The 27703-nt window shown below is 38.5% G+C and overlaps 1 protein-coding gene across 2 annotated transcripts in view; it reads left to right on the top strand.

Moving 5' to 3' along the window:
- Nucleotides 1-22: 22 nt before the first annotated feature.
- Nucleotides 23-27703, top strand: part of NSF (N-ethylmaleimide sensitive factor, vesicle fusing ATPase) — a 142359-nt gene continuing 114678 nt past the window's right edge. For both annotated transcript variants that reach the window (XM_029927201.1, XM_029927200.1), the window contains exons 1-3: nt 23-100; nt 23368-23453; nt 25940-26039. In XM_029927201.1, the coding sequence (XP_029783061.1) occupies nt 89-100; nt 23368-23453; nt 25940-26039 (198 nt within the window). In that variant the 5' untranslated portion in view covers nt 23-88. The remainder of the gene's footprint in view (nt 101-23367; nt 23454-25939; nt 26040-27703) is intronic.

The raw sequence follows: 27703 nt of genomic DNA, 5'->3' as shown, positions 1-27703 counted from the left end.
GAGGGCGGGCGGCGGGAGCGCGCGCGCCCGGCGGGGGCGGGCTTTACTGAGCACCCAGCTGCAGCCGGAGCCGGACGTGTCCGCGAAGATGGCGGGCCGGGTGAGTGCCGGCCCCGGAGCTACGGCTCCAGGCAGGGGTGCCGGGCTCGCGAGCACTCCGAGGTCCAGACGGCTCCAGGGGAGGGGGAGTGAGTCCGAGCGAATGGGGAGTTGGAGGGGGCGGCAAGCCGGAGAAGGGCATGAGGGTGAGAAGGGGGAGCGGTGGCAGGGGATTAGCCCTCCTCAGAAACTCCATCCCCCTAAGGAAGCTCGAGGGGAGGTGACCCCCTCACTACCCACCCGGGCCGCCTGGATCTCCCTTGATTCTCCCTTTCCACCCCTTGGGGCTTGTTACCCGCGTCCCCCACGGCAGCCGCAGGATTGCGGCCGTCCCAGCCCCGTCGGACCGGCTCTGGGGGGTTCTCCGCACCCCCTGGCGAGGGCTTAGTAGGTGCAGCTGCTGTAATAACTGCGGGGGAGCCGTCTGCTGCGTTGGGGAGAGGGCTTTGGGAAAGATCATTAGGGACCCATTTCTGAGAGTGAAGGGTCTTGGGAAAGGAGGGGGGGTGCAAGTGACTTTTAGTGTGAAACCCCAGCCCTCTAGGGGACCTGTCACTGGTCTGGCAGGAATGTCTTCAGCTTGGAATGGGGATGCAGTGGGGAGTCGCGTTTTGTGTTTATGAATGACAGTCGCTTTGAACGCAGCCGCATAGATGGTAGTTTCAGGGTTTTACATTTTACTTCCTCCTTTAGCCTCCTAAGATCGCGGTGTAGTATGGGTTTGGCAAGGGGAGATCGGGCTGGTACCGAGGTCTTCTGCAGTGTGCGTTGAGCTAAAAGCCCTCTGAGGGGATGGATCCTGCCCGGAGATTACACTGGTCATAAACCTGGCGACATTAACTGCGTCATTGGGGATAAGGATGTGCCTGACTGATTGATTTATACTGGGATGTTTGAACAAGTTTGCATAGATTAATGCTTGCATGCAAACGCCCTATCTAAAAGAAAATGTCATCGTGAGATTATGGAGTGAGAAGAGACCTTAAAGGTCATTTAATTTGACCTCTTTCTCTTCCATTCCCCCATAGTCTCTCCTTTTATCTATGGTTACTCCTTCCACCCAGGCTTCAGATTCTCTCTTTTCCCACCTACAGCACCCCACTCCTGTGTACTCACCTGTTCCCTCCTAATATGCTTAAGCTTCTCCCCTCTTAAGATGACTCTCCCTCCACCCGCACGGCTGTCCCGTTTTCTCTTCCCACTTTTCAGCCAGAAATTTTGATAGAGTTGTGTGCATTTATTGTCTCCCATTTGTTTACCACTTACTTGCCCCTCAGCCCGCCCACTGCAGTCTGATTTCTGGCCCTATCATTCTACTGAAACGTGTCCTTAAACTTAATTGACACGTTCTATTCTTTGTCTGACTTGATGTCTCCACAGCATTTGTCATTGTTGGCCATTGCCTCCTTCATGGAAAACGCTCTTTCCATGGCTTCTGTGCAGCCTTCTCCTGTTTTCACTCGTCCCTCTCTTTTGCAGACTCACCCTCCTCTACCCTGTTATTCAATGCAGATATTCCTCAAGGCTCTCTTGTCACTCCGTTTTCTCTTCAGGCATCCTCTTCTAAGCCTGCAGCTTCAACTACCATCTATATGCCCACGATTCTCAGTATTTTACTCCCAGTCCAGACTTATCCTTTAACTTCCAGATCAATATGCCAGACTATTTAAAACCTAGGCACCTCAGAGTCTACTGTTCAAATCTAAACCCGCCTAATGAGTACTTTCTCTGTTTTCTATTTCACTGAATGGCACTACTGTCCAGGCACTTATATAGACTGGAAACTGGGGTGGAGTGGGCTGGGGTGGCGATGGTGGTGGTCGTGGTCTTCTCCATACCTCTTCTCTCTCCCCACATCCTCTGCCCGCCTGTAAAATTCATCAGAGTTCTGTTCCCTGACGACCCCCTCTCCTCCAGCTTCTTACAAAAAGGGTATTATTAGGGCCAAAGAATCTGGCTTGGGTATTGCTGCTTCAAACCGTAGCCAAATAACCCACTGGAATGGTCATGTGTGTTTCGTCATTTTAACATCCTAAAAATCTCTCCACATCTTCATTTTCGCCTCATTTTCCCAAACTGCCATCATTTGTGGTCTGGACTACTTTGGGAAGCCCGCTGGAGGTCTCTTTACAGCATTTTCTGCATTGATTGTTTCCTCCCATGCCTGTTGCTGCTAAAACCCCTACCTCAATAGCATCGAGTTACTTTTGGGAGAACATCAAATCCTACTGGGTCTTTAAGGCCCTTTGTGGTTCCACTCCTGCTTCTCTCTACTCACTCTCTTACTCTCTGTGCTCGGGTTATATAAGCCATTCAATTCCTTGAACTTTAGTAGTTTTTCTTACCGCAAGGTCTTTACATGTGTCGTTTCCTTTATAATGTTCTGTTCCCAACCATTTACCTCCTACTCATAGATCACTCATCTACTCAAGAGAAGTGTGTTCTGATCCTACACAAGTCAGGATCCTTTGTTACTTGCTCTTGAAAACTGTATTCCTTTCTTTAGAGATTTAACTGTGATTAAATTTTTTTAATGTTTAATTTTTGAGAGAGAGAGACAAAGACAGACAGACAGAATATGAGCAGGAGAGGGACAGAGAGAGAGGGGGCCAAAGTTGGATGCTTAACCTACTTAGCCACCCTGTCATCCCAACTGTTTGTCATTTTGAATTTATTGGTGTGAAAAAAAAATAAATTTATTGGTGTGAATATTTGCCTTTACTGTTTATCTTCCATGAAAGAAGAGATCATGTTAGTTTTTTACTATCATCATCTGTGCTTTGCACACTGCCTGGCACCTAGGTGCTCAATACATTTTTGTTTACCATGAATCTAGAGGCACCTGGGTGACTTAGTTGGTTAAGCGTCCGACTTCAGCTCAGGACATAATTTCATGATTCGTGGTTTTGAGCCCTGTTTGGGCTCTGTGTTGACAGCTCAGAGCCTGGAGCCTGCTTCAGATTCTGTGTCTCCTCTCTCTGCCCCTCCCCTGTTCACTCTCTGATTTATAAATAAAAAGATGTTAAAAAATTTAAAATTAATCTCATCTAGCCTGGATGGCTCAATCAAGTAAGTGTCTGAACTCTTGGTTTCAGCTCAGGTCAGGATCTCAGGGTTTGTGAGTTCGAGCCCCACATGGTGCTCCACACTGACAGCAGAGGTCCTGCTTGGGATTCTCTCTCTCCCTCTCTCTCTGACCCTTCCCACAACCTCTCTGCACGCATGCTTTCTCTCTCTCTCTCAGCAAAATAAATAAATTTAAAATGATTCTAATCTAATTTCTGTTTGAATCTAGCAATAGAGTGTGCATCATCATTAAAGCTAGCCCATTTTAGTGTCATGTTAGGCCATTTTTGTATTCAGTTTCATGTAATTTTTAGATAGAAATGATTTCTGCTGTTTAGAACTACATAGAACTAAAGAAAACATTTCCTTTTCCATGTGACAGCTCCTCAGATATTTGAAGACAGGTTACATATTATCTCAGATTTTCTCTTTTGCAAATTAAATATCCCCAATTCCTCATACATTTTGTATCACAAACCATTCGTCACTTAGGTTACATTCCTCTGGAAATGCTGTTTTACCAGTGTTTCTTCTAAAATGTGTCCCATCTGGAACACAGTGATTATTTTTCACTATATGCTTTACGTATTCTTCACTATATGCTGAGCTCTTACTCTCTTGAGCTGGACATTAGTGTTATTAATACAGGGTAAAATTGTATTCGTTTTTTTCATTAATGTTTATTTATTTTTGAGGGAGAGAGAGCATGTGAGCAGGGGAGGGTCAGAGAGAGAGGGAGACACAGAATCGGAAGCAGGCTCCAGGCTCTGAGCTGTCAGCACAGAGCCCGATGCAGGGCTCGAACTCATGAACCGTGAGATCATGACCTGAGCTGAAGCTGGACGCTTAACTGACTGAGCCACCCAGGTGCTCTGTATTTGCTTTTTTTCCTGCAGTAAATCACACTCTTGGCTCATAATGAGCTTGCAGTCAATTAAAACTCTTGTTTTAAAATTGTTGTTTTAAATTGGCTCTCCCACCCCATTCTAGGTATTGTGCAATTGGTGTATTGAACCTAAGTATAAAACCTTACGTTTATCTCCTCTACAATCCTTTTTTTTTTTTTTTTTTTTAAGGTCAGGGCCTACTTGTTCAAGGTCTTCTTGATTCTCGATTCTTTTATGTTATGCAACACAGCTCTGTCTGCCAGTTTTGTTTTCACCTGTAGTTTTAAAATCACGACTTCTGTGTCTACATTCAAGTCATTATTAAAAAGGAGAATAACATGCTGTTAGAGACCTTCCTCTAGGCTGATACAGACCAATACACTTTGGGTACCATCACTAAAATACAAACATATCTCATTTAATTCTGAAAAAATCACCCTGCAAGCTAGGTAGTATTAATATTGTTTTACTCAGAGAGAGAGACTCAGTAATTTGCCTGGTTCACAAGAACAGGGTCAAGGTATAAATTCAGCTCTGTTTCTTACTACTACCTGCTTCACCAACTAGTTGTTATAGGGAAGAGTAGATTTACCTTAGCTAGAACTTTTGGAGGTTGCTGCCAAAGTTTAATTTTCAATAACTACCTTCTGTCTTTTAGAAAATCTGATTGGCCTATGTGTCTTTGGCCCATCTCTGTCGTCTATCTTGTGATAATCATAATTTCCTAGTAACTATTTATTGATGTTTAGCAAATAGAGTTAGCCTTGTTGTAATTCTTTTAAAATGGGTTCTGAATTTCCTTTTTAGGGGAGAAAAGCTATTTTGAATTATTGCTTTTGGTTAGTTTAATTTTGGCATTCTGACATTTCGTAAATGGTATTTATATTCACTTTGTGATTGAAGGTGGTTTTTGTTGTTGTTGTTGTGGTATCAGTGATTGTTGCTGTTTGTAGCATTAGTAACCTGCATATCTGTCCTCTGCTTTTTTGGTCAAAAAAGGGCAGCATCATGTTTAGTTTATCTGGGAAATTGGCTGAAGAATGAAACATGTGATGTTCTTCAGTATATAGCATCTAGGTCATCAGAACTTGATTAATCCTAAAATATCTTGAAGCTCCTAATCCGAAAAGCAAGCAAAGAACATTGGGGTGCCGGGCTGGCTCGGTGGAGCATGTGACTTGATCTCGTAAGTTCAAGCAGCAGGTTGGGTGTAGAGATTGCTAAATAATTAAATAAATAAATAAAAAGTCTGAAAGGCAAAGAACCTAAAAGAAATTTTTTGACATTTTTTTAGTATATTTACTATATGAAAAAATATAGAATTGTAAGTTGGATACATTTTATAATAAACGATGAATTGATTTAAATTTACTTGGTTTCCTTTGGCTTTTTAAAAAGATTCAGTTAGGCAATAAGTATTCTTGGCTGTTTTAAATTTTTGCTAGTAATAAAGAGGATTCTACAGTTCAAATTCTTATTCCTTACTAAATATAGACTCATTAATAAATGAACTCCACATACAGATGGCTACCACTGCCTCAGGCCTCCACACAGCCTGTCAGAACTCTTTTGCTACAGCTTGTTTGGAATCATGGAATCAAAAGTAGAGGAAAGAAAGGATCTGAAATACAGCTTTAATTGCTTAGGAGAGCTGACTCTGAGTTGGGAGAGGCTTCTTAGTAAAGCTGCTCAAATGGTGTTGTCTTCTGGGCTTCTTAAGCTGTCACTACCACCTAGTTACTGAAAAGAAAAGAAGAAAGTCTTAACCACATTGCCTGAACTTTTTTGTACTCTTTTCAAACCACCAGGAATGGCACTCGCTGGAGATTTCATAGTCCCATTCTGAAAATATGCATAGATTAATGCAAATAAAACCAATGGACCATTCAATAAATTCTGACACCTTAGTTGAGGTAATTTGTTGTGAAGAAATAGGAGTAAGGTGACGTTAAATAGGAGTAAGGTGACGTTAAATAGGAATCTAAGGGAGAAAACTGTCTTAGGAATTGAAAGAGGTATAGAAAGATGTTAGAGGTAAAATTTGCCTAATATCAGGTTTTGATTAGGGCAAGCTAGTGTATTTAGTAACAGTTATTATATTGATGACATTTTTGTAGCCTAGTCTAGAAATGTAGCCACTTATAACATTTTGTGAGTGAACGACATCTTTACCAAATAACCTTCAGATAGTTTTGGAATACACGTTGTAAATTGGGGATAGCTTACATGCAATACCACAGGTCAAAATAAATAACGCAGAATGTTTTGTAGTCTTGTTTCCTAAATTGAAGCCCTACTATCCAAAGCATATCAACTTTCTGCAACCTTGTATGCAGTAGTTACTGTTTTTTATGTTACTTTACTGGATATGTTTTAAAAGTATCTTTAAATGCCATAGATTTTAGAAAATTAAAATGAACACTTTATAGCACTATTAAGTAGCTTTTTAAAACCGGAGGAATTTATGCTTAAAATGGATGTATGTTTTCAAGTACTTAAATGAAGGTGCAGAAATATAAGGTGAAAGTATCTTATTGTACTGTTGGAAATTCTTGAATTGGCAGAACAGTGAACCCTTGGAAACCTCTGCATTGGCAATGCACTAGACACTTATTATAATGCAGTTCCTAAGGATCCATACTCTGGGTACGGTATCTTAGGCAAATCTCTCTCTCTCTCTCTTTCTCTAAGAGACTTTTTATTTTTTTAAGGATTTATTTACTTAAATTATCTCTGCACCCAATGTGGGGCTTGAACTCACAACCTGAGATCGAGTCATTTGTTATACTGCCTGAGCCAGCCAGGCATACCAGTAAAAATCTCTAAATGAGATCCTTTTTCATACTTCAATATTAATACCCTTGAATAGGCTCTGAGGTCTACATTATACTACCTCCAGTTTCTTTTTGATTTAATCTTATAATTCCCAACTTTTTATAATGGAAATTAAATATTCCTTGCATGACTATAACTATTTCTAGAAGTTCTATGGACTTAAATTAATATAATTTATATACACTTTAAGACATTTCAAGCCTGCTGAAAAATACAGCAAATAACATATATATCTGTATGCTTACCGTCCAGACTTGTGCTAACATATTTGTTTCAGAACTTGAATTTTTAGAAATAAAACATTGCAGATCAAATTGAATCCCTCTTGTATCTCCTTTTGATTCACTAACCTTTCCTAGAAATAACCTCTATCCTAAAATTGGTATAGATCCTTTCTGTTCACATTTATGTATGTTTGTGCCCATAAGTAATAAATTATTCTGTGTGTTTTAAAATATATATATGATGGTGTCATTACCGTATCCTTCTGCAATCTGCATTTTTAACATTTAAAATGGCATTTCAAATTTAGTCATGTTGGTATATAGAGAGCCAGTTCATTTTGTTTCCCATGTAGCATTCTATTTTGTGAATATACCACAATTATCTGTTTTCTTATTTGAGGATAATTTAAGTGGCTTCTAATTTTATTTTTTTCTGCAGTGCACATTCTTTTATATGTCTCCTTATATACATATGTAAGAGTTTCCTTAGGATATATCTACCGACATGGACATTGCTACACAGAATTGCTGGGTGATGAGTTATCTTTGTCTTTACCTGGTTATACCAGTTTGCAGTCTTGCCAGCCAGCTATGAGCGCCTGTTACTCACATCCTTTCCAGCACTTAACATTGCAGACATTTTAGTTTTTACAATATGATGGATGTAAACAATTTTATTTGCATTTTTTCCCTAATTACTAGTGAGATTGAGCAGTTTTCATATTGGTCATTGGGATTTCTTCTTTCATGAATCACCTTTGTGTGTGTGTGTGTATATATATATATATCCTTTGCCCATTTTTACTGTTGGGCTATTAGCATTAAAAAAATTGATTTGTAGAGTTTTCCTTTTGTAGGGAGTAAGTTATGCTTTGGGATCTAATTTTTTTTTTAATGTTTATCTGTTTTTGCGGGGGGGGATGATGGGGGGAGGGATAGAGAGAGAGAGGGAGACAGAATCTGAAGCAGGCTCAGGGCTCTGAGCTGTCAGCACAGAGCCCATCATGGGGCTCGAACTCACGAACTACAAGATCATGACCTGGGCTGATGTTGGAGGCTTACAGAATGGGCCACCCAAATGCCCCTCTTTTTTTTTTTTTTTTTTTTTTTAATGTTTGTTTAGTTTTGAGAGAGAGCATGTGAGCTTGCATGAGTGGGGGAGGGGAAGAGAGGGAGACAGGATCCCAAGCAGGCTTTGGGCTGACAGTAGAGAGCCTGATGGCGGGGCTTGAACCCCGGAACGCCGAGATCATGACCTCACCCGAAGTCAGAAGCTTAACTGAGTCACTCAGACACCCCTTGAATTTATTTAGTTGCAAATAGTTTCTCCTCCCAGACAGTGGTGATCTTTTCATGTTTTCATGTTTACAGAGTTTTATTTATTTATTTATTTATTTACTTTTTATGTATGTATGTATGTATGTTATTTTGAGAGAGTGCATGCACACATGTGCACGAGTGAGCACGAGGGGAGGAGGGCAGAGAGCCGGAGTGATAATCCCAAACAGTCTACAAGCTCAGCTCAGAGCCTGACACGGTATTGATGCCACAACCACGAGATCATGACCTGAGCTGATATCAAGAGTCAATCGCTTTACCAACCGAGCCACCCAGCCGCCCCATAGAGTTTAAGATGAAAATTTTCTTCGTAGCCAGCTAGGGCACCTGGAAGGCTCAGTTGGTTAAGTGTATGACTTCAGTTCAGGTCATGATCTCATGGTTTGTGGGTTCAACTCTGGCATTGGGCTCTCTCAGCTGTCAGCATGGAGCCCCCTTAAGATTCTCTGGCGCCCTCTCTCTCTCTCTCTCTCTCTCTCTCTCTCTCTCTCTCTCTCTCTCTCCCTACCCAGCTCACTCTCTCTGTCTCTCAAAAGTAAATTTCATTATAGCTAGTTATTAATACCTACTTTTTACCTTTATGATTATTACATTTGTGTGTTTTAAAAGAAATCTTTATCTACCTTGAATTTTTTTTCTAAAAGGTTTAAAATTTTGCATTTTACATTTTGGTGTTTAATTCATCTGGAGTTTATTTTTGTGTTTGCTGTGAATTGGGGAGCTAATTTTATCTTTTCTGTATGTATAGCCAGTTGTCTTAATATCATTTATTGAGTTCACCCTTTTCTTTCACTGATTTTTAGTGCTGTGTTTTATGTCCACTCTAACTCTGGACTCTATTTTGGTTCATATTCTGTTTGCATATATGTGCACAATTTTAGTGTTTTAATGAAAATAGCTTTAATATTATGTTAAATATATTATATTATGTATTTTATTATAAATATTTAATATTAAATATATTACATAATAGCTTTACAATTATTTTTGCTATATGCTAAAATTATTCTTGCCCTCTCCTTATTTTTCTTTTTTTTTAATAGTTTTTTTTTTAATTTTTTTTAATGTTTTATTTATTTTTGATACAGAGAGAGACGGAGCATGAGAGGGGGAGGGGCAGAGAGAGAAGGAGATACAGAACTGGAAGCAGGCTCCAGGCTCTGAGCTAGCCGTCAGCACAGAGCCTGACGCGGGGCTCGAACCCACGAACATGAGATCTGACCTGAGCCGAAGTCGGAGGCTTAACCGACTGAGCCACCCAGGCACCCCTCTCCTTATTTTTCTTTATTTGATATATCTTGGCCCTCTTCCGTATGAAAGTAATCTTTCCTCTTTAAAAAAAACTTTAAATTTAAATTTATTTTTATCTATTGCTATTGATTTTGACATACATTATTTTTCTTATATTTTACAAGGGCAGATACAAAGACTATTTAAAGAAAATTCAGCTGAATTGCTCAAGGAAGCTGATTTTCCCATCTTTCTTTCTTTTTTTTTTTTTGACATGAAACCAAAAAGTACTAACACATTGTGCTCTATAGATTTAATACCCAATGAATTAGCATCAGCTGTTTATGAGTAATGCAGGGTATTTTGGTCCTTTGCTAAATTCAGAATGAAGTGCTAAAATTGTTAATGTGATTTGCACTATCATATAGATCTTTGGTAATGGAGAAAATGGGAAACTTAGTAAGAAATAAGCTGTCATTTTTGAAATCCAACATTCACTTATTTTTAAAATCCCTACATAGGGGCGCCTGGGTGGCTCAGTCGGTTAAGCGTCTGGCTTCGGCTCAGTTCGTGGGTTCGAGACCCATGTCAGGCTCTGTGCTGACTGCTAGCTCAGAGCCTGGAGCCTGCTTCAGATTCTGTATCTCCCCCTCTCTCTGACGCTCCCCTGTTCGCACTGTCTCTTGTCTCTGAAACAATAAATAAAAAAACATAAAGAAATTAAAATCCCTAAATAATAAAGAGTATTTTGCTGGTGGATTTTTAAATATTGTGAAGTGTTTTAGTGTTATATGCATATGAACATTTTCTTGCTTGACAAGTGATGAAAATGGCAATTATCACTACACTAATTCTGGGTCTTCCAAAGAACACCAATGTGAGAGAATTAAAAAAATTTAGTTAGCTTGGTTACTTTTTCTCCTAGAGAAAAATACTGATAACATTTTGTGAGATGATAGACTTGGTTCCCACTGTTTAGAACAGAGCTTTGTGTGGAGGTATTACTAAATAAATGATTGTTGAGTGAATGGATGAACGTTTGTTTCTGAATACTTTAATAAATTGTCATGTTGGACAATGTAGTTTGAATTCTAATTTTATATTCTCTACCAGGCTATCAGCTCATTAAAAATGTGGCATAGATCTAACTTGAAACAGTTGCTGGACTTCATGCTAGCCTTTTTTCTCCACATTGCTGATACTGAGTCTGGTTACTGTTTTGTTGTATATAAAGCTTTTCAATCAATTTACTACTTCTCAAGCATCAAAATAAACGTAGCTGTGTTTATCAAGTTAAATGATGAAATAGCCTAAGAGCATTATTATTGAAGCCTCTTTTTCGCATCTTCTCTTCTATTGTAGGAAGATACGAACCTACCAGTATTTCTCTTTTTACAAGTTCATGTCCCCTTATTTAATACAGTGATTCTGCAGACCAGCTAATCAGTATCACCTGAGAACTTGTCAGAAATGCAAATTCTCAGGCCAAACCCCAGACTGAGAGTTAGAAACTGCTGGTTGAGGCTCCTGCAATCTCCTTTAACACAATCTGTCTCCAAGTGATTCTGATGTATGCCAACAAACCATTGACTTGGGGGCGCCTGGGTGACTCAGTTGGTTGAGCATCCTACTTCAGCTCAGGTCACGAAATCACCGTTTGGGAGTTCGAGCCCCACTTTGGGCTCGCTGCTGTCAGCATGGAGCCCACTTCTAATCCTGTTCCCTTCTCTGCCCTTTCCCCCCTGTTCTCTCTCTCTCAAAAATAAATAAGATGTAAAAAGAAAAAAAATCCATTGAGTTGGCATTTTGAGCTCTCCAATTTAGTTTCTTTAATAAATTGCTGAAGATATTTTCCCCATATTTCTTTCCAAATATATAATCAACCTTGTTATTTGGAGACTTAGGGTTATTGTCTTTTCTCCCCTTTAATACCTTCACCTGTATCCAATTTTTAAAAAATGTTTAAGAAAGCAGGGTTATTTCCTGTAGTATGGTGAATTTGGTATTCTGAATGACCTTCCCATAGAAACAATTTAAAATGCTAGTTAGCATGGTAACTATAGTTAATAATGATATACTGAAATTTGTTAGGAGACTAGACTTAAGCTGTTCCTAACCACACACACAGAAAATGGTAACTATGTAAGGTGCTGGATATATTAATTAGCTTGATTGCAATAGTCATTAAAATTGTATCAAAACACCACATTGTACACATTAGGCAAAGTTCCGTAAAGCTGAACATATATGTGTATGCTATGACCCAGCAATTCTCCTGGACGCTGTGTGTGGGTGTATATCCAATAGAAATTCATACATAATATTATTCAAAAGACATGTACAGACATGTTAATAGCAGCAGTATTAATGATTCAAAGCTGGAGACAACTCAAATGGATACATAATGGGGGCATATTCATGTAATTATATACCATAAATAGCAATGAAAATGAATGGACTTGTGTTACATGCAGGAGCATGGATGAGTGTCACAATCATAATATTGAGGGATATAAGTCAGACCCAAAATTATGCTGTATGATTCCATTTATCTAAAATTTCAAAAATAGGCAAAACTATGATTATCTCTGGTGAGAAAAACAAGATACTGGTTATCTGTAGTTGGAGGCGCAGGGCTAGCGATGAAGTAGTATCGGAAGCCGGTCATGTTCTTTTTGTTGAACTGGATGTAGATATCCTCACTGTGTTTTCTTTTTAGAAATTTATGGAGCCAAACACTTTAATGTATGTACTTTTCCGTAGGTATGTTTTTCTTCAGTAAAAGCTGACTTAAAGAAATGGTAATGTTCTTTTTCTTAAACAGGGTGGTGGGTACATGGTTTGTTTCATGGTGTTTATATCATATGTATATTTTATAAATATTTTTTTCTTATTGAGGTTCCTGGGTAGCTCAGTCAGTTAAGTGTCCAACTTCTTTTCAGGTCACAATCTTGTGATTTGGGAGTTCAAGCCCCGCATTGGGCTTGGTGCTGTCAGCACAGAGCCTGCTTTTGATCCTCTGTCCTCCTCTCTCTGCCCCTCCCCAGCTTGCATGCTCTCTCTCAAAAATAAATAATAATAAAATTTTTTTCTCACCAAGTATTGAAAAAATAAAAGTCCCGGCTTCATTAGCGCAGTGTCTGGGATGTTATAGATACTTATTAAATATTCACTCCATTGAACAGAAATAGGCTTATAATTACCTTTTGCTTTCCAACAGCCATGTTTTTATTATTTGTAAATAATAAATATATAAGTAATACCAATATATTGTGCTTATATTTATTATCAAGCTGACTTTATTAAATGAGAAACTTCTTAACATTACAAGTACATACATTATGAAGTACTAACATTATGTTTAATTATAGTGACTCAGATTAACACCAGCAATTTAGGTACATACAGTGTAGACTCATAGATGTAAGTCACTAGATTTTGTAGCTTTGAAGATGTGAAGTTTATTAAACCTAAACTTCCTTTTAGGTGTCACTTTTTTTTTTTTTCATTTTTTTCTGAACAACTGGAATCACAGCTAAGATTTTCCACTAAATCTTGTGTTGTTTTCTGTGTGCCACGCTGCCTCTTATGTCTTGCCTGTCTTAACATCTCTGCTTTCTGCTTTCCTGCATGCCCTGTGTTGTGCTAAGTGAAGAGTCCATAGGTACAAAACTTAGGGGTTGGGACTGAGGGGAGGCCTTAGGCCTTCTAGTTTGGTTCTGATTCCTTCTCTAAACTCTTTCTATTCACCCTTCAAAAGAACATAGGTGCTAAATTTTCATCAGGATATTGGGAATTAAAAAAAGAGCTTCATAAACATTGTTTTTATTTCTTTAACAATTAGAGATAACTTTTTAGAGTAAGAGCACTAAGTTACTGAGTAAGTGTATCTTAAACTAAATGGTATTTTACAGTTTTGAAAACACCTTCACAAATCTTGTTAGATTCTCAGAGCAACCTTGAGTTGGCACTCTGTAAGTTCAGTTCACTAAGCCAAATTCAACTAACAGAATAATTCACAGCTAACATTGTACTTACTGGTGAACACTGAGAGCTTTCCCGTTAGGATCAGGAACAAGGTAAAGATGTCTGTGCTTGCCATGTACACTCAACACTAAATTGGAGGTTCTAGGTAGGCAGTTAAGCAAGAAAAAATAAAGAATGGAAAGGAGGAAGGAAAATGATCTGTTTGCAAATGACATAATCTTATATATAGAAAGCCCTAAAGAATTTATAAAAAATGAATCCAGCAACATAGCAGGATACAAGATCAATATACAAAATCACTTGCATTTCTATACACTGGCAATGAACAATCTGAAAATGAAATTGAGAAAACAATTTCATTTACAATAGCATCAAAAAGAATATAATACTTATGAATACATTTAATCAAATGAGTACACGTCTTGTACACTAAAAACTCAAACATGTTTCAAAATTAAAAGTCTAAATAAATGGAAAGACATCTATAGATGAGAAGACTTAATATTGTTAATATAGAAATACTCTCCAAATCTATAAATTTAATGCAATCTCTATCAAAATTCCAACTGCCTTTTTTCCAGAAATGAAGAGGCTGGTCCTAAAATTCTTAGGGATTTGCAAAGCCATTTTATCCACAACAATTTTGAAAATGAACAAAGTTGGAGGACACACACCTGTTTTCAAAACTTGCTACAAAGCTACAGTAGTTAAAAGGATATGACCGTGGTATAAGGGTAGTTATATATATAAACCAATGAAATAGAATTGAGAGTCCAGAAATAAACACATAAATTCATGGTCAATTGATTTTCAAAAGGGGCCAAGACCATTCAGTGGGGAAAGAATAGATTTTTTTTAATAGAGACGTTGGTGGGACAACTGGCTACCTACATGCCAAAGAATGAATTTGGATCTCTACCTCTCACTAATGCAAAAATTAACTCAGAATGGATCAAAGATCTAAATCTATAAATTTCTTAGAAGGAAACATTGGTAAAAATCAACATCACTTTGGGTTAAACAGTGATTTTTTAGATATGACAAAAGCACAAAACAGATAAATTGACTTCATCAAAATTTAAAACTTTTATGCATCAAAGAACACTATCAAGAAAGTGAAAAGACAGCCCATGGAATGGGAGAGAATATTTGCAAATCATATATCTGATAAGGGTCTAGTCTCCAGAATGTATAAAGAACTCTTACAATTCAACAGTAAAAAGACAATTTAAAATGGGCAAAGGGAAAAAAAAATAAATGTGGGCAAGGGAGTTTATTTAATAGACAACTCTTTGAAAAAGATATGCAAATGACCAGTAAGTACATGAAGAGATGCTCTACATCATAGTCATTAGGAAAATGCATATTAAAACCACAATAAGATACCAATTCATACTATAGATTGGCTATAGTAAAAAAAAAAAAAAACAAAGAAAAAATGTGGGTGCTCATGCAGAGAAATTGGAACCCTTATCCAATGCTGGTAGGAATGGTAAATGCTGTAGCCATTGTAAGTAGTTTGACAGTTCTTCAAGAAGTTAAACAGAATGACCCAGCAATTTTACTTTTAGGTATATAACCAAGTGAATTAAAAATACATCTTAATACATAAACTTGTTACATGGATGTTCATAGCATTATTCATAATAGCCAACAAGTGGAAATAACTCAGTGTCCATATGCTGATGGATAGATAAACAAATGCGGTATGCTCGTACAGTGGGACATAATATAGTCATATGCTGCAACATAGATGATCTTGAAAACATTACACTAAATGAAAGAAGCCAGTCACACAAAGAAGACAGGTTGTATGATTTAATCTATATGAAATGTCCAGAATAGGCAAATCCACAGAGACAGTAAATTAGTGGTTATCAGAGGGTGCAGGGAGGGGAGAATTGGGACTACTACTAATAAGTACACGGTTTCTTTTATGGAGTTTGCTGGAAATGTTCTGGAATTGGTGATGATTGCACAGCGTAGGGAATATACCAAAAAACACTGAAGTGTACGCTTTAGAATGATGAATTGTATGTTCTGTGAGATTGTCTTCATCTATTTGAGCTGCTATAATAAAATGCCAGAGACTGGATAACTTAAACTTTTTAAAATGTTTGTTTATTTTTGAGAGAGTGAGCAAGAGAAAGAGAGAGTGTGTGCAGGGGAGGGGGGCAGAGAGAGACATACACACAGAATCTGAAGCAGGCTTCACGCTCTGAGCTGTCAGCACAGAGCCTGATGTGGGGCTTGAACTCATGAACCGGGAGATCATAATCTGAGCCGAAGTTAGATGCTTAACCAACTGAGCCACCCAGGTGCCCCATAGACTGGGAAACTTATAAACAACAAAAATCTCTCGTAGTTGTGGAGGCTAGAAGTCTAAGATCAGGGTGCCAGCATGATGGAGGTTACGGTGGAATGTTGTGATCCTTGAAAGTGATGAAATGGCACTATATTACATGCATGAATTAAATTGGAAGTACCTATAGGATGAAAATATGCAATCTTCAGGTTATTCACCTTAAAATTAGAATTTTGGGGGGCATCTGGGTCGCTTAAGTGTCCGACTTCACCTCAGGTCATGATCTCATGGATTGTGAGTTTAAGCCCCACATCAGGCTCTGCGCTGACAGCTCAGAGCCTGGAGCCTGCTTCGGATTCTGTGTCTCCCTCTCTCTCTCTGCCCCTTTCCCACTCATACTCTTGTCTCTCTCTCCTTCAAAATAAATAGACATTAAAAAATTGTTTTAAATTAGAATTTTATTCTCTTTGTATAATATTCAGAATGAACCATATTAAAAAATCATTTAGAGAGAAGTAATTTTCTGTGAGAAACAAAAGTGGTAACTAGAGTGAGGCAAATACAGTTGACCTTTGAAGACCACGTGGGTTTGCGGCATTGGCTCCTCATGCAGTTGAGATTCCACTTCTGTGTCTCCCTCTCTCTCTCTGCCCCCCCCCCAGCTCATGCTCCGTCTCTGTCTTAAAAATAAATAAAAATGTTTAAAAAAAAAACATTTTAATTTGGTTAGTAAGCTGATATTTTAACATTGGAAAATGTGGAAAGGATGGAAAGAAATGAAATCACCTATTCATTCACAATTCCTTTTTTAATATTTTGATGTGTTTCCAGTCGGTTGATTTGCTATAGTTAAAAAAATCAAGCTGTAGGGGTGCCTAGGTGGCTCAGTTGGTTAAGCGTCACACTCTTGGTTTCCGCTCAGGTCCTGATGTCATGGTTCATGGATTAGAGCCCTGCATTGGGCTCTGGGCTGGCAGCACCGAGCCTGCTTGGGATTCTCTCTCTCTCTGCCTCTCCTTCACTCGGGCTGTCTCTGTCTCTCTCAAAAATAAATAAACTTAAAAAGAAAAAATCAAGCTGTAAAGTAAAACATATATTTTTTCATATTCCTGTGATATAAAACCCTCTATCTTATGAGGCTTTTGATGGATGGTTATATGATATTTAATTAAGTGGGCACGTTGTAGTTTATGTAGTCTTTACTTAGTATTTTTACGTTGCTTCTAATTCATCATTTTTTAAAAGTTTATTTATTTATTTTGAGAGACAGTGTGAGCTGGGGAGGGCCAGAGAGAGAGGGAGACAGAGAATCCCAACCAGTCTCTGCACTGAGCCAATGCTGGGCTGGAATGCATGAAACCGTGAGATCATGTCTTGAGCCAAAACCAAGAGTTGATCGCTTAACCGACTTGAGCCACCTAGGTGCCCCTAATTCATCACTGTTAAAATAATGCTGTGGAGAACAATTTTATACATAAAAATTTTCTATATTTAAAATTATTTCCCTACAACAAGGGTTATTTAACGTAAACAGTTTAGAATTGTGGAAAGTGAAAGTGTTTCCCTTATTCCTTCCACTTTCTCTTCAGTGGTAACTACTGTTAACAATTTAGTGTTAGTGTATATTTTCTTTACTAAAAAAGCTTACCCTACATACCATTTAAAAAAAATTAGCACTATATTGTGGGCATTTTCCCTTGTCAGTATGCACAGACGTACCTTGAACTTTTAAACTGCTGCATACTTGAGATTCTTTTAGCTACACTCCCTACTTCTGGCTTCACGCTCCTCCTCCTGCTTGTTTAGGGTTAGGTGTCTGTGATTTTTTTTTCTATTTCTGAATATCTCTCGGATAGTTATAATAATAGCTAAGATTCATTAAGTATTTACTCCATGCAGTAAATGAGGATTATCTCATTTAATTTTCTTTGTTGTATTTGTGTGGGTGAGTGTGCAATTCTTCCTATTTGGTCACTTTTCCATCCCAGCCCATAGGGAGGGTGGAACTTTAGCTCAAACTTCCTTACCTCTTAAGGGAAGAATTATTACAGGGGGAAAACATCCTTATTCGTCCCAGGAGGAAGAATTGCCCACCTGATGGCCAGTATGGGACATTTGTGCCAGGAGGAGGAGGCGTAGGTCTGACCCTTCATCTTTCACTTCCTGTGCCCAGGACCAGCAGGCCAGCACAGGCAGCACCCTTGAACTGGCCTTTTAGAGGTAGATCTGACCATTCTCTTAGTTCTGTATGATTCTTACATCTGGGATGAGGACTGGTTGGGGAGTGAATGGAGTCTGTTCTGCAGACCTAAGTATCTCTCTCTACCAGATAGGAGTATGGACATAGCAAGGTCTGGGTCATTGTTAAATAGATTTAGAGGCCTCATTTTGATTTTCTGTTGAAGATCATTTATCCTGTCTTTGCAATAGGAATTATTAGAGATTGTCCAGCCATTAAAAAATCAGAATATAATTTCTCAACTTTATTGAAGCATAACCTATGTACAGTAAAACACAATCAAGATATAAAACACTTCTGTTGTGTGTTTACTTCATGCTTCTTTGGTGTCCATTTCACTCAAGAAACCACTGATTGATTTAAAAAACTTTCTTTTAAGTTTATTTATTTTAAGAGAGAAAGAGAGAATGCAAGCAGGGGCAGGGGCAGAGAGAGAGAGAGAGAGAGAGGGAGAGAGATAACCCCAACCAGGCTCCTTACTGTCTGTGCAGAGTCTGACACAGGGCTTGATCTCACAAACTGGTAAGATCATGACCTGAGCCGAAGTCAAGAGTCAGATGCTTAATTGACTGAGCCAACCAGGAGCCCCTGACAGACCTTTTTTTGTTGTTACTCTGGATTAATTTTGCCTAAATTTGCCTAGAATTTCACCTAAATATGAGATGAATTTTACACAGTATAGGATGAACTCTTATTTTGTATAGGCTGATTGTACTCATTGTTTTTGAAGTTTATTCATGTTGTTGCATGTCATGTTCCCTCACTCAGCTGCACGTTCGGGCACCACTTGTCATGTCTGCCCCGGCTGGTGGGGCGGTTGATCCTTGCAGGTTCCTGAGAGAGGGAGACAGAATTGGGGGGCAGGGAGCACAGAGAGTGGAAGCAAGACAAGCGTTTCTGATCAAGCCCCCTTTATTGAGAAAAATACCCACACCTATGTAGGGTTTAGGGCGGGGAAACTGACAGGGTTGGTTGCTAGGAAACAGGGTCAAGTGGTTAAAGCTAGGGTAAAGAAGGAACCAAACTAAAGTTTTTAGCACAGCACATGAAGGGCCGATACCACCCTGCCTGTAGGCGATTGATCTTTGTTCTTCTGGCTTCTCCTGACAGGGAGTGGCACTTCCCTGCCGATTTTTGTAACTCAGGGAGTGACATTTCCGGCTAGTAAATGGCCGAGCAGCTGAATCTTTGCAGCTTCCCACAGTTGCATATGTATCCGTAGTTAGTTTCTTTTTAATTGCTAGGTAGTAATCCATTATGGATAAACCACAGTTTGTTTGTCCATTCATGTGTTGGTAGGCATTTGTGTTATTTCCAGTTTTTGGCTATTGTGAATAAAGCTGTGACTACCTGTGTATAAGCGTGGCTGTATATTTTCATTTTTCTTGACTAAAATCTAGGCACAGATCTACTGGGTCACATGAACTTTATAAGAAACTATATTACGTCTTTGCCAGTATGTAATGGTGTCAACCTTTTACATATTTCTTTGGTGTTTCCCAAAAAGAGCAAAATGGAAACTTGCTTTTTCTCTTTTTCAGTATAAAGGGATGTCAGGAGGTTAATTTATATGAATAATTATTGGTCTGAAATGGATAAGGTAAAAGTATCCCTACAGGCTCTTTGAGAGATAACTATAGGATGTGCTAGTTTAATTGATTTCTACCCCATCACTTTCAGGCCCACGTGACTCCAGAATTTTAACAGAAATTATTATTATAGGAGTTTATAGCACAGAGTGAACCCATAGGCCTGAAGACAGGTATTACCGATGGCCTTTCTCACAGTGTTCTAGACCAGCACTGGCCAATGAAACTTTCTGTGGTTATAGCTACGAGCCATGTGTGGCACTTGAAATGTTAACTTTAATTTTAATAGCCATATTTGCCTAGTGGTTACTTTATTGAACAGTGCAGTTCTTAAAATGTTATTTTTCAGCAAAGGTCATCTGACAAAAAATAATTGAATGAGACTTGTCAGCTGAGCCCCCTGGCTAAGTTCGTGTTTCCTGTCCTACTTCCCTTTGCAGTGGGGGTTTGTGTTTCTCTAGAGATATGTAACCAAGGCCTCAAGTACCACAAAGGAAGAACCAGTGGATTCAGGAGAGCTGTAGTGAGTCAGGGTAGGGGTAGTTGTTTGGTAATGAGCTCTTCTAGTTAGGTGCTATGCTCTGTTTTTTTCTGATTTTTTTACCCTACTAAGTTCTTTGGAAAACAATAAAGCCTATATTTAATCTAATTTTTAAAGTGGACCTTTGGACAAAATTATGCTATTTAAATTTGAAAACTGTATAATTTTGCCTAGAGGAGTCCTGGTTAAATCCTCCCTATTTTTTTTTGATGAAGAGAAGCAAATTCTGTTTCTGCAGTTGAGGCTTTCAAGTAATTATATACTTACTCCCGAGGTTCCCTAATGGATTTGAGATTTTTATTCCTTTGAGTAGCAATGAGTTAATAATTTTTTACATTTCAATTATTGGTGAAAACATTTTATAGCTTTTAGATGGTTAAATGTTCTAGTAACTCAGATAACTGAATTTATATAAAATTGCCTATTCGTGTAGTATTTTCATTTCATAAGAGCTGCATAGCTGTAGTGCTGAGTTTTTATTTGTTTCCTAGAGGCAAGGTCAATGTTAGAAAAATTGTGAAATTTTCCCTTGGCACTACTGTGACAAGTAAACAGCTACTATTTATAGGAATTTATATTTTGATGAAAAATGAGATACCCTGCTTGGCTTATCATAAAAACACAGATGCTTCTAGATTCCAGTAGGGAGGCCTTTTGCTCACAGCATCTGTTGTAATTAGCCAGCCAGATGACTTCCACAGAGTTTTTCACTTTTTTTTTGAAGGACACCACCTCTTTGACAGCTAACTACATTTACAAATGAAAAGGTTAACACTTTGTAAATTTTGTATTACTGTGGGTATATCAGTTCTGTGCAGTTTTGAACTATTAGATCATTTACATTAGAAACTATTAGATCATTTACATTAGATCACTTCCTAAATAACCTTGAAATATCCTTTGAATACATGTCCTTTGAACTGTTTATTCTGCAGTTAGATAGATTCGTATTGATCTCTAACTTGATTTATTCAGCAGATGTTTGCTGAGTACTCTCTTTACCAAGCCCTGTGCTAGCTCCGGGGAACCCCAGATGTAAGCAGGATATAATCTGAGTCCTTGAGAAGCTTACTGTCTTGTATGCAATGCAAACATGTAAACAGACAATGAAAATACAGTCAGATGCTTTCATTTGAAGTTTATTGTATCAGTTTAATGGGGAGAGGGAGGTGTCTAGGAAGGTCTTCCTGAAAAAGTAAGGTCTGAGCTGAGAATTCTTGAAACAAGTAGGGGTGTAGCTAGGCAAGAGGCTCAGCGTTAGGGGAGAGAGAAGAATATAAAAGGAAGAAGCTTGGGGCGCCTGGGTGGCTCAGTTGGTTAAGCGTCCGACTTCGGCTCAGGTCATGATCTCACGGTTCATGGGTTTGAGCCCCGCGTCAGGCTCTGTGCTGACAGCTCAGAGCCTGGAGCCTGTCTTCAGATTCTGTATCTCCCTCTCTCTCTGACCCTCCCCTGCTCACGCTGTATCTCTCTGTCTCTCAAAAATAAATAAAAAACATTAAAAAAATTTAAAAAAAATAAAAGGAAGAAGCTTATAGGTGAGAGAGACCCTGCGATGGGTGGGAAGCAAAAAGTTTGGTACACGTTTGTCAGATGGCTGGTCACACTGACCATGGGCAAAAATACTGTCTCATTCATAAAGCACACTTTAGCCAGGCTTTATTCATCTCATGTTCTAAATAAATATTAGTGATTTCCAAATATTTTATGAATTCCATTAGGAAAACATCTTTTGGTCATGTATCTGCAACATATACATATTTATTTATAAATGATAAACTAATAGTTTGTATACATAGTGACGTATATACGAAAAGATAAAAAGGAGGAACTAAAGGTGAAAAGTATATTCTTATTCTTATTTTATTAAAAATACAGAAAACAAATTGCTGCCTAATTGTTCTTCAAAATCTTGGCTTAATATCTTGTGATACACCTGTTCAGAGGTCTGTTTCTAAATGCAGTTGAATTTGATACTTGAATTATCTGTAGATCCTTCTGGTATACATAGCCTATTTTAGGGACCACTGCTCTAAACAGTTAGGATAACTGTATTGAAACTAGCCTTTCAGTTAAAACAGAAACAAAGCAAGCGGTAATTTATTTTGCTCTATCCATTTTTATTTGAGAAACAAATTTAAAAAGAATCAGCTTTGGCTTGAGGTTTGAAGAATGAGCACTTAAGTCATAAACTATGTATCATGACTACAAGGGTCATATTTCACTAACTAGGAAACCGAAGATAATTGGTGGAAGAGTTATTGGTTAAGTACATTATAGGAAGTAATGTTTTGTTAGTAGTTGTTGATCAAAAAGATTACTTGCTGTTTTGAAAAAAAACTATGCCCTTCAGTTATCTTTGTTGGGAGATAGTTAGAAGATGGTTTTTCTTAATCCATAGGCGATGTGGTTCATGCCACTTGGGATCTCTTATATAAAAAGATACTCTTTCATTATACACTTTATTAAACTTATTGAATTTACTTCTTTGCATTTGAATCACTCAAAATCCGTTTCATCAGAAGAGGTGGAAAACCAAATCAAAAGAGCTTGAGTAAAAAAAAAATATTTCTTGGTTCCTACCCAATGCAGTACTGGTCTGAAGGGCTTTAACTTGGTTGTCAGATCTGTGTTTCAAGATGTCTATTTATTTGTCTTTGTCTCTGTTGTCTTTGCTCTCTCTGTAATAGTTTTACTGTCTTTTAGAGCACAAATTTGTCCTCTGTGCACTGGTTAGCCAGGGGAGAGTGTCCTTCTGGCACATGTCTGTATAAACCCCATGAATGGAATAGGACTCTGTGCGGTTGAATGTGCTGTGATTGGCAGGCCCTCAAAAGCATATGGAAGGGAGAAGGAACAGTTTCCCAAGGGAAGGGTTTGCTGTGATCAAGAGGATGGAATGCAGGGAGTCAAAAACAATAGGTATTTACTACAGGTGTTGAGGAATAGAGGACAGGAGGCATGAACTATTCTTTAAGGTTATAAAAGATGAGTTAGCTTAATTTTCCTAATCATTGCTTTTTATAGAGCATGCAAGCTGCAAGATGTCCTACAGATGAATTATCTTTAACCAACTGTGCAGTTGTGAATGAAAAGGATTTCCAGCCCGGCCAGTGAGTATCTAACTTTGTTTTTTCTAACTTGCCAAGTGGTATTTTAGAAACTTTCATTAGAGAGCTCTTATGTTTTAGGAAACTTGAAAATAATTTTTTTATTCCTCTCCTCTTGCTGTGTTGGAAAATGGAAGACGTGAGACTTACATATTCAACTTTTTTTTTTTTAACATTTATTATTTTTTATTTTTTGAGAGACAGAGAGCAAGTGGAGGAGGGGCAGAGAGAGACATACACACCGAATCCGAAGCAGGCTCCAGGCTCTGAGCTGTCAGCACAGAGTCCAATGCAAGGCTCAAACTTCTGAACTGTGAAATCATGACCTAAGCTGAAGTTGGCCGCTTAACCAACTGAGCCACCCAGACGTTTCTGTATTTTAGTCTTTATTGTGTTCAACTTTGATTAATATGTTTTAAAAATCATACATAGCTTTTTATATATAACTTTTTATTCACTTTCTTAGCAGAACTAGACATACTGGGTATATGCATCATATATAGCATAGTGGTTAGGTTTTTGGCTCTGCAGTCATATTGTCTGAGTTTGGATTCTGCCTCTGCCACTTGTAAACTGGGCGACCATGGATAACTTACCAGTCATCTCTAGGCCTCTGTGTCCTAATCTGTGAAATGGAGATGATGACAATATCTTCCTTGACTTATACAAATAAAGCATTTAGAATAGTGCCTAGCACATTAATAGACCTCCATAACTGTTATCTGTTTTGATAATTACTACTATGATAATCTAAGATAAAAATTGGAAGATGCACAACAAAGTATTTTTAAGTGTTTTTTTGTAAGTATTTTTTTTTGTTGTCATTTATTTTAATTAATTCACATCATCCACTGCCAGAACTTCTAAAAATGCTGCTGCCAAGTTCAGTGCCATCTGTATGCTGCTGAGGCTGGTAGAGGTAAGGAGATAAAGAACCCTACCAGAAGCAGACTAGGAAATAAGGAGCAACACAGCCAGATTTTAACTGAGCCTTTTTTTTTTTTGAAGCTATCTGTGAAATACATGAATTATACGAAGTTAGAATTGCAAATTATCTGTAGCTTTAGAGTAAGGGGCTGATGACTGCAGTAATATTGTATCTTGTCCTAAAAATTCTATGATACTGAGTTGAGCACAGAACTTTCTCTGTATAAACTGGGATATAGATAATCAGTGTGAGAATTTGTTTATAGAATTTTCTTACATATGTCAAATGTTCGCTGTACTCATGATGGAGTTTACTTGAAATATAACAGCTATAAAGAACTTGTGTTCTAGTGTATAGAAACACTAACCACTAATATTTAAAAAGTCATAGCATTCTAAAAGATGATTTTAAAAAAGATAGTGGTGGGGCGCCTGGGTGGCTCAGTTGGTTAAGCCTCCGACTTCGGCTCAGGTCAGATCTCACGTTCGTGGGTTCGAGCCCCGTGTCAGGCTCTGTGCTGACTGCTAGCTCAGAGCCTGGAGCCTGCTTCCTGTTCTGTGTCTCCTTTTCTCTCTGCCCCTCCCCCTCTCATGCTCTGTCTCTGTATCAAAATTAAATTTAAAAAACATAAAAAAAAAGGTAGTGGTGTTGCAAAATAGAGTTTAAAGGTTTTATTACACACTCCTTGGCAGTTTCTCCGTGTAGGAGGTTATCATGAGCTGACTGTATTATCTGTTAATGGTAACTCCTGAGCAGAGTGAATTAGCAAAAACTGCTTTGAAATAGTAAATATTGATATCTATGTGAAAGCTGATGTATTTTGTGACAATTTATTATTTTTACCATCTTTTACATTTTTTAGGTTGTTACTGTTTCAACTGTTGTGAGAGCCTGCAGAGATTTAAAGATTAGTCCTAAAACTAACTTTTTTTGGATTGTTACATCCTGGTTCTTCTGTCTTTGGTTCTTCTCTTTTTATTCTATTTAAGATGTGAAATAGAGGTACCTGGGTGGCTCAGGTGGGTAAACATCTGGCTCTTGGTTTCAGCTCAAGTCGTGAACTCATGGTTGGTGGATTTGAGCCCCATGTCAGACTCTGTGCTGACAGTATGGAGCCTGCTTGGGATTCTCTCCCTCTCTCTCCCTGCCCTTTCCCTCCCTTAAAATAAATAAACCTAAAAAAAAAAAAATGTGAAATGATTCTCAGGAGAGAACATTCATCTGATTTTTACTTAATGTCAAAGATTCTAAATCTCTGTCTTCAGTTTTATGTAAATTGGATATGATATTTTGAATGGTATGTATGCTCTTGAACTTGATCCTGAGTCCGTTTGATATATGCTTGTACCAAGGTACCTCTAATGCCTGGAAAACATTTTGAATTGCGGACAGTTTCTAGAAATGAAATTTGTGGTTCTCTTCCCGCAGGACTCTCAAACACTCCGCCATGTTTCCCTCCGGTCCCCATCAAGCATCAGTTGTTGGAAATGAGCACATACATAGGAGTTGATGTATTTTATTTCCTTTGACATGGAGTATGAGCTATGTTTCTGTCTTTTAGGCACGTGATTGTGAGGACCTCTCCCAACCACAGGTATACATTTACATTGAGGACCCATCCGTCGGTGGTGCCAGGGAGCATCGCATTCAGCTTGCCTCAGGTGACTCAGATGCTGATTGCTTCTCTTCCATTCTTAAAGGCCCTGGAAGAATCAATTCATTTAAAGCGAGCATCTTCCTATAACTGTCTTGATTCATATTGAGGAAGAATATCTAGGTATTTATATAAGGAATTTACATACATTCTTAATTGCCCATTTTTACTATGCCTGCCTTTTATTGCCTTGATTTCTCCCCCCTCCAATTTTAAAAAGTTCTGTGTTAATATCAGGTAGCTATCAGATTAAGTCTCAAGTTATTTTAATGTTAACTTGCAGGGTAACAAAGCATATTAAAATAACATTTACTTGTACAATTGATATCTAATAATAGTGATTTTAAAATGCAGTGATGTTGGGTACCTGGGTGGCTCAGACAGTGAAGCGTCCAACATTGGCTGAGGTCATGTTCTTGTGGTTCGTGGGTTTCAACCCCATATCAGGCTCTGTGCTGATAGCTCAGGGCCTCAAGCTTGCTTCAGATTCTGTGTGTCTCTCTCTCTCTGGCCCTCCCCTGCCTGTGCTCTGTCTCTCTCTCAAAAATAAACAAACATTAAAAAAATAAATAAAATGCAATGATGTAACACGAATGATATGAGTAGTTGTTATCTCAAATTACAGTTTTTTTTTTTAACTGTTTTTATTTATTTGTGAGAGAGAGTGTGCAGGTGAGAGAGTGGGGGAAGGGCAGAGAGAGGGAAAGAGAGAATCCTGAGCAGGCTCTGTGCTGTCAGTACACAGAGCCCGGTGCAGAGGTCGCTCTCACAAACTGTGAGATCGTGATCTGAACTGAAACCAAGAGCCAGATGCTTAATTGAGCCACCCAAATTACAATTTAACTTGCTGGGCTTCATAATAAGTGGAAGGCTGATGATTACATTTGTAACTGTTCGTGGATTCTGTGGCGGGAAAACTACCTAGCACTGTCTGCAGGCACCTAGTACATAATTGAGGAGCACTGCAAGGACGAGGCTGTGTCCTTTTCCGCCTTATCATCTTACTCATGCTGCTGATCCCACAGTCGTCAGGAACGTAATGGAACCCCGACCTCCTTCCAGTGTGTGAGTAAGCATTGCTTTACTACCTTGGAGGCTGAGGGCAAGTGATCACTCTTTAGATCTCTTGAAGCCCTGAAAAATTAGGGGAGATCTTTACTCATTATTCCCCTTTTCTCTATTTGGTTGCCTCTTTATTTTCAGGACTACTTTTCACATTTGTTTGGGATATTTTAGAGTTTGCCAGGTTTTGCAGAGCTGGGATTTTGGTAGTCAGAAATGCAATTTCTGATTATTTCTTCTTGTTCCTCTGCTTTTTAAGAAAAATTCCCGGGGTGCCTGGGTGGCTCAGTTGGTTAAGCGTCCAGCTTCAGTTCAGGTCATGATCTCACGGTTTGTGGGTTCAAGCCCCGCATCAGGCTCTGTGCGAACAGCCTGCTCAGAGCCTGGAGCCTGCTTCAGATTCTGTGTCTCCCTCTCTCTCTGACCCTCGTCTGCTCGCACTGTCTCTGTCTCTCAAAAGTAAATAAAAACATTTAAAAAAAAAAAAAGAAAAAAAGAAAAATTCCCTAGTATTTACTATATTTCAGGTACTATACTAATGCATAATTGCATATTTTAGCTAATTTAGTTCTCAAAACAACCCCATATGATAGATACTATTACTGTCAT

This window comes from Suricata suricatta, chromosome 17, assembly GCF_006229205.1.
Source record: "Suricata suricatta isolate VVHF042 chromosome 17, meerkat_22Aug2017_6uvM2_HiC, whole genome shotgun sequence".
NCBI classification, from domain to species: domain Eukaryota; kingdom Metazoa; phylum Chordata; class Mammalia; order Carnivora; family Herpestidae; genus Suricata; species Suricata suricatta.
This window is presented reverse-complemented; position numbering and strand designations above follow the sequence as displayed.